Source organism: Cyprinodon tularosa, unplaced genomic scaffold, assembly GCF_016077235.1.
Source record: "Cyprinodon tularosa strain WSP-4 unplaced genomic scaffold, ASM1607723v1 ctg190, whole genome shotgun sequence".
Taxonomy (NCBI): Eukaryota; Metazoa; Chordata; class Actinopteri; order Cyprinodontiformes; family Cyprinodontidae; genus Cyprinodon; species Cyprinodon tularosa.
The window spans coordinates 962,122-975,828 of record NW_024038679.1 but is presented as its reverse complement, the minus strand read 5'-3'; the positions used below and the strand labels follow the sequence as shown (position 1 = coordinate 975,828).

Below are 13,707 nucleotides of genomic sequence, written 5' to 3'. Positions count from 1 at the left end.
ACGTTTAGGGGGTTGTCAAATTGCGGCTTTGTTATTTCTGGGGTCGAGGGCTGAAAGGTTTAAGAACCTCTGTGTTACATAAATAAGTACTATATTTACGTATTTTAGGGTGACTATTCATTTTGCATAAAGTAGTATATCATGATGTATTTTGATTCTCCATACACCTCATGGGTCACATCACAATGATTGTGATAACCACCTTGTACCCCCCACTAGGTGTCTCACGACCCTCCCAGGTGGTTCAAACCCTGGAATATGTCACTGGTGATGTTTTATTTTATTTTTAGTGGTAAAACAATGTTAGCATCCTGTTAGCTTGTAGACTGCGGAAAAATTACAGGTGCTGTAGAGTAAATTCAGGGCGAGCTAAGTGAGCTTCCAGGAAAAAATGTTTTTTATTTATTTATTTATTTGTTTATTTGACAGGGACAGTACAATTAAACATTGCAACCAAACAGGTGGCCGATGTCCAAGTACATAAGGCTTGTAGCCATGGCCTAATTTGCAGCCTTCGTCCCTGGTTAGGCTTTTAAAAGGTGTTAGCATTAAGGGGGATAACTTATGGGGGATAACTTATGCTACTTCTATCCTATGAGGATTAAAATCAAAAATAGATTTAATCATCTCTAATCAATAGGGACACGTCTTACATTGTTTGTCTTTAGTGTCCACCCCAGATGTTCCTGTTCCCAGCACCGAAAACAGGGAGCATCAAAACCAAAGGGTTGAGAATCATAAACAAAGATTTCTGACATGCACTAATAAAAGTTTATGTTCTGCAAATATATGTTTCTTTTTGTGAGAAAATTTGAGGCATTTAAATAAAAAAAGGAAAACTTCTTTTGACAAAACTTGTTTTATTTAAAATATAAAATAAAATAAAAAAATCATAACAATTAAGAAAGTTTTGACCACAATTACAGAAACACATTTAATAAAATTAAATGTTTGGCCAATATTTTTTTTTGGATTGAATTATATTGAGATAAATTCATCTCCATAAAATACATCCATTGTGGGTCACGTTTGTCTTTTATTATGTCAGTTTCTCAATATGCGTACTTGTGCGTTCTCGTGTGCTTGTGAAACGCCATCGGCCTCAGCCCTTGTTCTGTTCCAATTCACAAGAACAGCAGATTTAGAATGGATAAAGTCCCCGGATGTTGCTCTCGCCCCTCCCTCTTTACCCAGCATGCCTCAGTGCAGACTTGTCCATTCTTGAGATTGACAGCTGTCCCAGCAGGCACTGCAGCAGCAGCAGCTTTCAATGGAACGCTCACAGAGCTCAGAGTATTAAGTCAAAAGTTCACTTTTCTGTTGCTGTTGGTCAATAAAAGTACGTTTTAAGATCATTTGTGGCGAGAACATTATACTTTTAAATGTCAATATATGGTCCATTTACCAATACAATGCATAATTTGGCGACAGTGGCGTGGGATGTAGGAGTTTGCCCTGAAATCGAAGGGTTGACGGTTCAAGCCCCGACTCCGACCTTCAGTGTCGTTGTGTCCTTGGGCAAGACACTTCACCTGCATTGTCTACTGACGGTGGTCAGAGGGCCCGGTGGCGCCAGTGTGCGGCAGCCCTGCTTCTGTCAGTGAGCCCCAGGGCAGCTGTGGCTACAGTGTAGCTTGCCACCGTGAGTGTGTGTGTGAATGGGTGAATATATGTAGTGTAAAGCGCTTTGGTCAAGTCTCCTAACTTGAATAAAGGAGCTATATAAGTACATGCCATTTACCATTTACCATAATCTGAAAAACAAAGTTGAGAGGACTGCAGCAAATAGCAGACCTCCGAGGGTAACGGCAGCCAGGGCTAACCGCACCCATCTGGAGCAGCCCTCTCTGTGCAGTCTTGTGTGCAGTACCGATGGCATTTTTTTGTGTGTTTTATTTGGCAAAATGCTCATTTGATTTGTGTTTATCTGACTGTGTTAATTATTATTCCCTCAATAAATGAAAAAGTCAGAATTTATTAGAAACTATTAATAACAGGAGGTGAAATGCAGCTCCAGATGAGCTCAGTGGTGGTGACATCACGAGTACGCTTCTGTTCCAATTGACCCATATTTATTCTGCATGCTCCTGTTCTCCCAGAGTCCACACTTTCCTGTGTTCTTCTCAAGTACTTGGCAAGGACATGAGTCCGGACTCTTGTTCTTGTGAATTGAAAAGTGGCCACTATGTTTTAAATCACAATAGAGTGTAGATAAAGGCCAGATTTTTCACTATTGATATGCTTTTCTTCCATTTATTTAATTCGGTTGTAAATCACGTACAGATACTTATAAGTTCTGAGAGATAATTAAATTCTGGAAAGAACTGGTTCAAGAAAGCACCTGGTTTGCTCTGCAATATATACCAGATATTTCCTGAAAATAAACGGTGTTAATCCAAAACAATCAATGAGATCCACTGATTTAGGACGATGCTGTCTTTTTCCTCTACAGCTTTTTTGGACATTTCAGCCACCGCTCTGAGTGGCAGCTCATCAAGATCGACTACAAGTCCATCTTCAGCAGAAGGTGCACCGAGGAAGACTACCAAACATGGCACCTACACAACCAGGTGACGCTCCTCAGTCCAAGCGTCCCCACCTTTAACGTCTGTTTACTTACAGCTGTGTTGTGCCGATGCAGGGCGAGCCATGTGTGATGGGTCAGAAGCAGATTTATATGAAACGTCGGCCTGGAAACTACTGCATGCTGGGAAAGGACTACTCCAGAATCCTCTCAGCCGAATCCTGTATTTGTCGAGCTCATGACTTTGAATGGTAAGAAGACATGCGCCTTTATTCATCGGCTCCTTTCCTCATAATTGTCAAGAGGGATTAAGTTCTCCTCTGTTGTCTGAAGAGAAGTGCTTGATTGATGGGGTATTTGTTCTCCAACACTGCCACATGTAGAAGCTTCAAACGGAATTTTATTAATCCTTTCAAAAATGTTCTCCTACTAATACTTAATTATTTTAAGCAGGCAGCAGTGAACTATGGTGGAGGAGCAGGCCATTTACTGGGATACTGGGTTGTCTAAAAACAGGAAAAACGTATCTGACCTATTATAAAGTATCTGCCCTTCACTACCAATTTATTATTTTTCAAGTGCATCTGTTCAGCAACCATTAAATTCCCTCTTCAGTCCACTTTAATATTCTCTTTAGGGTTGATCTCCGAGTCTAACAAGCAGCAGCAGCAGCAAACAGGTAAACAAATTGTGCAGATTGGAAAATATGGTTGATTTGACCCTCAGCCTGATTCCCTGTTCTTCTGCACGCTCTCCTCTCCTAATGATTTTCTAATACCTGCATTTATGAGTAAACCCAGCAAGCGGATGCAGGTTTGCTGGGAGAAAGTTACCGTAATTGATGTTTGCTCTTGTGGAAAATACAGCGACAGCAACCAGGGCAGAATGACATGCCACCGAGGCTCACAGCGAGTCTAACAACGGAAAATTGTAAAATAAAAACAGGGGAGGAAGCTTAAGTGTGCCGTTTGGGTTTGAGCTGTGTGTTAGCTGTTTCAGCTAATAAAAGAAAAAAAAGAAAAAAAACTTGCAGACAGTTTTACATTTCTTCTCTTTACTCATTGAAAGTTTTGATTATCTCTGAACATCTGATAAACAGAATAGAAATAAGATGAAGATGAAGAAGGTATTTTAAAGCTCACACCTAAATCCTGTGCATCAACCGGTTGACTGCTCAGGACTGAATGAGACAAAATGGTCTTAAAGTCATAAGGAAGTCATATTTAAATGTCAAATCATTCTGATTTAAACATGTATATAAATGTACTCTTTATCAGACAATATTGTCCCAAAATTTAGAAAATGTTTTTATTCTTTTTAAATCCCATTTTAAAATCTGTGTTTTTATGTAGGCCAGTTAGTTATACCTCAGCTTGTACACGTAAATTAGGCCAATCATATATTAACGGTCATCTGTAAATCAAATGTTTTCCGTCATAGCATCTTGATTCATATGTCGCCTGTATTATACATAACGGGTGAAATAAGAACTAAGAATAATTTCCTTTCCCATTGAGTTCAGTCCCAGTGTTCACAGGGATGGACGTCTGTGTCTTCAGCAGGCGTAGAGCTAACAGAACTGGCAGCGTTGCGAGGCAAGGGCTCAAACATGTACGGCTGTAAGCCTTCTACACCAAACCAAGCTTCTGCCACCCTGGCGTCCTCTTCCACAACATCTTCCTCTAAATAAAAAATGTTTGACGGAGGAGACTCATCCACGACCTCGGACACAAAACTCTCTTGCATGTTTCCGCTGTCCATAGCGTTCCTTGACAGTGTCGTTTCTAAGTCACCAATTTAGTGCTACTTGGTCCCAATGGAACTTCCCATTGGGAACCTACTAGCACTAAGTTACTAACTGGTTAGCAAGATGCTTCAGAGAAATCGGCCACAAAAAACTTGCTTGCAAACCTTCTGCCACAACAATCCCACCCCCTTGATAAACGACCAATCACATTCACTTTATTCACTCATCTAAAGTTGGGCGCCACTCAGGAGAATTCGGAAATGCAACGATTGGAACAGCCGCTTCCCTACAACTTTAACACTTAACAATTAAACTAAACCCTTATTTTTCTCCTATTTTACTACTCAAACTGGATGAGGAATTTTTGGAGAGCCTGGAGAGTTATGTGGACGAGTGCTTTCATAACATTGTGATGAGCAAAAACACGGGAAAACACCACATCTGAAGCCACACAATCATCTAAACGCTGAGAGTTCCGCCACCAGCAACCCCACTATATCTCCAGAAGAAAACAGTGTAGACATTCTGGGCTCCATTGACAAAAAACCCACCAGCTTTAATGCCTGCCTTCCCCTAGTTTGAAATTCTCCATCAAGAATTCCAAGCTTTGAGGGAATCCTTCGAATTCATTCCAACTCAGCTGATATCAATTACTGCCAAAAATAAAGCGCTGAAGGAGGACATATAAAAATACTCACTGATTTAATGTCAGAGTAGAACAGGAAGATCTGAGGCCCATGCGATAATTTGGTATTCACGGGCATCCAATAACGGGCTGATAGACAAGGAGACCCCGAATCTACCAGACAAAATTTGAATGAAGAGAGCACACATAGTTAGCCAGAGAAACAGGACTACACTGAAAAACTGGCCAAGCTCCAACATCTATAAATGAAGGTGTTGATGGAAAAAAAAGTGGGGAAAAGATACATTTAAGTGAGCACTCACCTCGCAAAAACAATGTGTTCTTCTTGTTTGATAAAGTCAGGCAAGACATACATGCTACATGCTATTTCTGAAGGCTTTGAATAAAATTTCTGGAATAAACTTCCAGTCCTGACAGTGCAGAAGACTGCATTGTGCGGGTCTGCAACAAAGCATCCTGACAGTGCAGGTCTGTAGCCAGACCCCTCTCGGTTTGCTTGAATAAATCATATTTAAAAAATGGTTATCTGATAAAAAAAGGTTGTACTTTTATGTCAACATTCCACTGCAATTAGTAAAGGGACAGAAAAAGAAACTTCCTCCTTCTATGCTTATAAACAATCCTGGTCATAACCCTTAAAACACAATGAAAGGTGCAAAGAAAAACTCGTGATCAGGATCCGTTTGTATAGGAAATCAGATGACATCATAGTCTGAGTGATTGTAATACATTTGGCGAATCATGTTATGAAATTACTGGCAACTGAAGTCGTGTTTAGATAGATACCTATAAAAGAAACTTAATGCCAAGTTTGCTTTTTTTTACAGCTCAGGGAGGTTTTTCTCTCATGCAGCCAAGTTTTCCATTGATTGTATTTGTGATGTGCCTCGTTTCTAGGACTTTCTTTAGCCACGCTGTGGTTCCCCTCTGTCTGTCTTATTTGGGCCTGTTAGCAGCCTGTTGGGCTTATAATTGAGTTCAGACCACATGGCGGTGAGGACGGCTGCAATTTGTATGCAAATCCAGACTGGGTGTATTATTTTATCTTGTAATGACAGGGAAGAGAAAAAAAGAAGTCCAAACATTCAGCAGTTATCTATCTAACTGCTGTTAATAGAAGAGCACAGAGCGAGTGTTAATTGGTTCCTGTTTGGGACATTCACTTTCCTTTACATTTTCCAAGTTTGATTTCTGTTACATTCTTCCATCAGAGAATATTTCCTTGTATGCTTGAGATTTCTAAAAAATGTCTTGAATCCTTTAACTGGGTATGAAACGTGACCAATCGGCCTTTATCATCTTTAGCTGAGTTCATCCCTATTAACCTAATTTGAGATAAGTGTACCGGCTGCTGGTTTGGAGTCTTTCTTCAATCATGTGTTCATAACTCCCAGCAGAGAAGAAGAATTTGGACTGTGGGGGGAAAAAAATGCATGGAAAAAAAGATTTCAATCTTTTCCACCAGATGCCACATGACTCTAATAAGTTTCTTGCTAATAATTGTGTTCTCTTTATATCTACAATATGCAAAGAAGCAAAGGGGCGTAAAAGGTTATTGGCGTAAAAGGTTATTAAACTTCTTACTACCAGATTTTAAGCATCATCTTTGTCATAAAAACATAAAACATGCTCCCATCATAAATTACTAGTTAAAGCAGTGATATTCTAAACAGCTGTGTAGTTTAATTAAAAAACAGCACCAGTGGGGCAGGACAACAGATGCTGTCATGTTGCATTAATATATCCATGTTGGGAGTCCAAAATCCACAATGAGTCCAGTGGTACAGCCACCATTAAAATCCTTAGAGCCACTTAGACCTGAGTCCAGCTAAATAAAACAGGTTTAGAGAAGTAAATATTGCATTATGTTTTAATGACATACAACTAATTATTAATACATACACTCACGGGCCACTTTATTAGGTACCCCATGCTAGTAACGGGTTGGACCCCTTTTGCCTTCAGAACTGCCTCCATTCTTCGTGGCATAGATTCAACAAGGTGCTGGAAGCATTCCTCAGGGAGTTTGGTCCATATTGACATGATGGCATCACACAGTTGCCGCAGATTTGTCGGCTGCACATCCATGATGCGAATCTCCCGTTCCACCACATCCCAAAGATGCTCTATTGGATTGCGATCTGGTGACTGTGGAGGCCATTTGAGTACAGTGAACTCATTGTCATGTTCAAGAAACCAGTCTGAGATGATTCCAGCTTTATGACATGGCGCATTATCCTGCTGAAAGTAGCCATCAGAAGTTGGGTACATTGTGGTCATAAAGGGATGGACATGGTCAGCAACAATACTCAGGTAGCCTGTGGCGTTGCAACGATGCTCAATTGGTACCAAGGGGCCCAAAAAGTGCCAAGAAAATATTCCCCACACCATGACACTACCACCACCAGCCTGAACCGTTGATACAAGGCAGGATGGATCCATGCTTTCATGTTGTAGACGCCAAATTCTGACCCTACCATCCGAATGTCGCAGCAGAAATCGAGACTCATCAGACCAGGCAACGTTTTTCCAATCTTCTATTGTCCAATTTCGATGAGCTTGTGCAAATTGTAGCCTCAGTTTCCTGTTCTTAGCTGAAAGGAGTGGCACCCGGTGTGGTCTTCTGCTGCTGTAGCCCATCTAGCTCAAAGTTCGACGTACTGTGCGTTCAGAGATGCTCTTCTGCCCACCTTGGTTGTAACGGGTGGTTATTTGAGTCACTGTTGCCCTTCTATCAGCTCGATCCAGTCTGGCCATTCTCCTATAACCTCTGGCATCAACAAGGCATTTCCGCCCACAGAACTGCCGCTCACTGGATGTTTTTTCCTTTTTCGGACCATTCTCTGTAAACCCTAGAGATGGTTGTGCGTGAAAATCCCAGTAGATCAGCAGTTTCTGAAATACTCAGACCAGCCCTTCTGGCACCAACAATCATGCCACGTTCAAAGTCACTCAAATCACCTTTCTTCCCCATACTGATGCTCGGTTTGAACTGCAGGAGATTGTCTTGACCATGTCTACATGCCTAAATGCACTGAGTTGCCGCCATGTGATTGGCTGCTTAGAAATTAAGTGTTAACGAGCAGTTGGACAGGTGTACCTAATAAAGTGGCCGGTGAGTGTATATGCTGTGTGTTGCCAATTTAAATAGTTTTCATATTATTTATTTTTTTTTTAAGTTTCTGAAATAAGTTAAACAAGGATAGATCAGGAACCTCCTTCGTAGACCATAATTTCCCAGCATTCAGTGCGGGTCGAAGCAGATCGGTCAGGGAATCAAAATGTCAAATAATACACTTTCTAGAATACAAAATAAACTTTTTTACGTTTTTCAGGCGTTTTTAAACTGAAATATCTACTCTTCTTTGCGTTTCTCAGCACCAGCTCTCCTAAGCCTGGTGTTCTCCGCTTCCTCTCCAAGGGAAACGCTTGATTTTATTCAAATTTTCTGGAGGAATGAGATTAATTATTACTGTAGCTCATCTTCATATGCCTGCTGCAGCCCCTACAAGATTAAATAAAGAAAGAATTGGAGCAAAAACTATTTAATTTATTTTCGATAAAGAAAAAATCATATGGCTTAAGCTCTTTGAAAATCAACAAAACACTAAATACTGAAGGCCTTTCCTGTTTGTAAACCCCTCCCAATATAAAATAAAAAAAAGACCCCTTAGGTTTTATCTTTAGCTCTGTCATATGACATTTATTGCTATTTATTTTTCTCTATAAGACCAGTCATGATGATGCAATATTAACTTGTATTTCCTAAAGTTTGTTTACCTCTAATAGCAGGTGAACAAAAAAACAAAAAAAACAAAAACAGCACAAGCCACAGGTTCCAGATCCCTCTGCGGATTTTTATTTTTTATTTTTTGGCACTTTTCACTCTGACAACCATCTTCCTGAGCTTCCAAGAACTCAGTGCTTATATAACCAATTATCAACACACCTACACTTGAGTCGACCAAGCCACAATTAAACAGGTTTTTAAAAAAAAGTCTAAACAGTAAAATAAGAATACAGTTATTAATCTAATTTATAAATTCATCTACATAATGAAAGAGTCTACAAAATAAACAATGTGATACAAGATAACTCAAAAGTTACTTCAAAGAAAAACAAGCAAAGCATTATTCCAAAGGAAACCCTCTAATTGGTAGAACCCAGCAAGGTAATCAATGACATCATCAAGCTATTTTAGCAGGAAATACTTGGACAAACAATGGTCAGTAAAAAGAAAAACAAATACCATGAATATACTTTGAAACAAAATACACAATTTCAACCAATAATACAGAAGTAGAAGCTTTAACCTAAACATGTATATAGATGGAAACTACAACATAATGCAAACACAAAAAAGCCCGGGATAGTTAGTGCAGCGAAGTTGCAAACTATTGTTTCAATTTAGGTATTATGAATCAGAAATAAGAATAAGGGACAAGTGGTGAACACAAACTGAACCACTTTTTTACAATACGTATCAGAATAAATTAAGGTCAAATAAACTTAATGTTCAGACTTAATAGGTCTATGCCTCATGCTTTTATGTGGCGCTGCTCAGTGGACCAGACAAAGCCCCTTTCTCTGAGCTTTTAGCTGAAAATAGTTTACAGTAGCAGCCATTCAAAATGGTCCTTCTCAGTCAAATGCCAGCAAAATCCCCTACAACTTCCAGCCACTGGACTGACCCCCTCCTTCTCCTGGGCGTGCATATTTTTATACTCTGACTCCACCCTTTCACTGAATTACAAGGTCTGACCAGAAGATGGCGCTTCTCTTTAGATCTTAATGTCCACAAATCATAACAGTAAGAATATTTTAGTACAAATATTGATGTTTAAAAAAGAATTGTAGGGGACCAGCCAAGGGCCAACCAAGGGCCCATCAAGGAAAGTGGGGATATTTTGAATGGCTACAACTGTATATGTTGTTTGTTTCTGTCTACTGGACAATTTCTTCACAAAAAAATCTTCTAACCAGATTTCTATCAGACACCATGTTTCTTCTGAGGTCAAAGTTTCCAACCTTTTTTAATTGATTTGTTGTGAAACTTTTCCTGCCGAACTACAATCCAGCGCTGTCATGAATACGGGAGCCCTTTTAGCTGAAACCCGTTGAGTTTGCCAGGCAGCCGGGTGGAACCAAAAAAGGCTTCTGCTTCAAGCTACACTAGTTTGGTATTGTGCTTTCATACTGGCCTTAAAGGGACAAAGTTTAAGTCGATATAAATTTAGGTTACCTGCATGAATTTGATATTTTGTAATATTATTTATTTGTATTTTCTTATTGGTATTTGTCTGATTACATGATGTTCAACATGAGCAGCCATTTGACCAAATACACAAATTCTTCAATGTTCTCTTTCTGTTTTAACCAGAGTAAAAACATATTAAAGTAATGCTACTCTTAGGTACTCTACCCACCTCTGTGGGCAGCAAAACAATCAGGATGCTGACAGCTCATACTTACTCCATACAACTCTGAGATAAAAAGAAGTAGTAAAAAGAACAATCCCTTAATTGCAAACATGCTGCCTATCTTGACAGATTTCTAATGACCAGTTCACAGTGCTGTAATCACTGAATTAAAGCGGACTAGTCAGCTGCTGGCTTGTTAGTTCTGTTTGTTTTGGCTCAGTAATTACCTGATAAATCAATGTCAGAACTGCAATGAGGACGGACATTTGCCCACCTTGCCTGGCTGCATGTAAATCATGTGCTGATTGGATTCTGTTTGAAGTAAATATTTTTATTTACAGTAACCAACCATCTGCAGGGTGTGTGACCTGGCATGCATGACTCCACGCCTTGGTGGTGTGTTTTGAAGAAGAAGCTTTAATCGATTTGTAATAATGATGCCGTTTTGCGCCAGACGGGCCCCCGGTCAGCAGATAGGAGGAAACACTGGAGCACAGTGTCCCTTTACACTGATACTGATCAGTCGGCGTGTGGATGTTTGCTTTTGTCTGGCAGTGATTACGGATATGAGCGGAGGAGCGACGGGAACTGCCGGCCGGCCTTTTGGTTTAATCCTTCCTCTGTGTCTAGAAGCTGCAGTCAAGGTCAAAACTACTTCAACAGCACTGGGTGAGGACTGACTCATAACAAATGTCTGTTTACATTGCTCTGCACATACTTTGCACACAAATGAAGTCCTTTTCAAGGGTTTTTATAGTGAGTTTTAGAGCAGATAATCATGACAGATTTATAATATCTGTGGTAGGAAGGAGGAGCTGTGAGTTTGCATTCCTCCAAATGGTTGTTTATGTAGAAAGTTAGCAAATATATATATATGTATATATGAAGGACAAATCAAACAGTTCATTTTCCTTCTTTTTGAGCTGCTGATGGCAGATCTTTAGATTACTTTGTTTTTAGATCTCCCTGTTTACCTCTTCTTGTCAATCAACTCTGTGTGTTATGTTTGAAATCCCATTCCTCCAACGTAGCCATCAACTGCCAATCACTGTTTCCTCTGAAAGGAAATTAGAGGAGACAGACTTTCTACCTTCTGACAGCTGTAAACATTATAAAGTACTCATAAACATGATAATAATGGGGAAACTAGCACAACAAGGGTGAATTTTAATTTCCCATTCATTGGAGGTTTAATTACAGAAATCTAAAGACATGTAGAAACTCTGTTTTTTTTTTTGTTTTTACAAAAGGGAATGTTGTTTTTCTTTTTCTCGTTTCTTTTTTTGATTAATACCACAGTGGCGCATGTTGAACAGGCTACTGGGAATGTACGACGATCCAACAAAAACCCTTCATCACTATTTTTGGAGAAAACAGTCATTGGAGAAATGGTGCAAAAACAAACAAGCAGCAGAGGAATGAATCATGTCCTATTAAAAAGAGATTATGTTTCCTGATGTGAGATTCTGTTTTGTTTTGTTCACATTAACACAACAGATGCGCTTAAATGGTCAAAGCAATGTCTCTCAGCTTAAGAAAAAATGAGGTTACCCCTGGGCAGACATCTGAAAACAACACCAGTTTAGGTTGAAAAAGAATTATAACTTAGTTTAGGTCTAACATAATTGAAATATGCTTTGTTTTTTTGTTAGTTACTGCTGGCTTTTGACTAAAACCATCCTAAAAAGGTCTTCAGTTATGTTAAACAATTGTTAGGTTTATTCTTTATTAGTCATGTGTATTACCTATATGTTAGCCAAATTAGATGGGATGGATGGCCTTCCTTCACATGGTGGATCTGTACAATAAGCACAGGATAATGATACATCTCGGAGCCAGATTGATAAAGAGGAGCTATCTGTAATCCTGAAGCGTAGATGCCAGATGCACAGAGGTCAGGGCTTGGATGGCGTGTCAGTTACTGATATGCACACCTAAGCATCCACCTGATGCAACACATAGATTCATGAGGACTAAGAAGTACTGTTGCACCGATATCGATACCAGTATCGTGTGGGGCCCCGATTCCAGCACTAAAATGGTGGTATTGGTATCGGCAGGTACCAACAAATAGGGTACAGATACCATTTTGATGTCTGTATGTCACTTGAATGCAGCCTTCTCTCTCCCGACACTCACTATGTTAACTATCGCTATTGGCTTGCTCCAGACCAATGAGAGCGGGCCAATACAGTATCTACTCTTAATGCGCAGGGAAAACAAACCAGGACAAGAAAATGTCTGCAGTGTGAAAGTATTTTGTTATAGAAACGCTGGCGATTACAATGACTAAGTGCAAGATCTGTGACCTGAAATTTTCAAAAGGTGATATTAAAACTGGCAGTTTCAAGATCTCGAACCTGATCAAATATTTAAAGTTGAAACAGATGAATGAACACAAAGAGTTCTAAAAAGTTCCACTGGATTCACTTTGTATTAGTCTTTTTTCTGCTTCACAAAGGTAGGCAGCAGCTTGATAAAGCCATGATGGTGATTGTTTTACATCCAAGTAGTATGCAGTTCTTCATATATACACACACACATCAATTTCAGACAGATGGTATCGGTATGGGCCGATACTGCACAGCCAAGTGTCGGGTATCGGGGCCAAAAAAATGGCATTGGCGCAACACTAATAAGAAGCAGGAGATGACTTGGTCGGGGCTCACTTTCCCTTATGCCATTGCATGTTGAAGACTTGAGCCCACAGCTGTGCCGACTCCAAGCAATTTCTATGTCCTGTACCGATCAGATCTGGAATAAACTCTGTTAATTTTACTCCTGTTTTTAGTCATTATTAAATAGATTTACCAAGTTTTGATTTAAGAGTAGTTAAACCAAGTAGCTTGCTCCCAGGAAAAGAATCGGAAGGGAAGTTCTGAAGTGTAATCGCCTTTAGGGGGACATAGCTGCCTTTTAACATTTCATTTTATAATATCTGCAGATATGCTGGAAAGATCAAGAGAGATTTTCAGCATGAATCCTTAAAACTTTTAAGATTCAGTTTATATTTCAAAAGTTCCTAATGAAGCAGTTCACACAAAGAGACCACCTTTACGTCCTAGATCATAAAGCATCTCATTAACTAGTTAATTTGCAATAAATAAGTCCTGTGCATAGGGCAGTTTATTATATTTCTCTCTTTTTTGCTGTATTAATTGCTGATGAAGGATTTTAAGCTTAATTTGAAAATTAACACAATTAGATTTTTACTAAATGAGTAAATAAAACACACCAAGAGGACCATTGACTCAGGGGGACTCTGTGCATCCCATCTTACCTTTTATCCTTATATTTAAAAGCTTAGTCAGCTTTAAACATCTCGACAGCGTTCTGGCTGACTGCTGTGCTGACTGGAATTCATGTTGCT

At 39.5% G+C, this 13,707-nt stretch overlaps 1 protein-coding gene across 1 annotated transcript in view; it reads left to right on the top strand.

Moving 5' to 3' along the window:
• The window catches only part of sorcs3 (sortilin related VPS10 domain containing receptor 3), a 409,108-nt gene that overhangs the window by 325,540 nt on the left and 69,861 nt on the right, over window positions 1–13,707 (top strand). Inside the window, exons 15-17 of the mRNA XM_038283178.1 lie at window positions 2,453–2,570; window positions 2,642–2,775; window positions 10,893–11,006. Coding sequence (XP_038139106.1) covers window positions 2,453–2,570; window positions 2,642–2,775; window positions 10,893–11,006 — 366 coding nt within the window. The remainder of the gene's footprint in view (window positions 1–2,452; window positions 2,571–2,641; window positions 2,776–10,892; window positions 11,007–13,707) is intronic.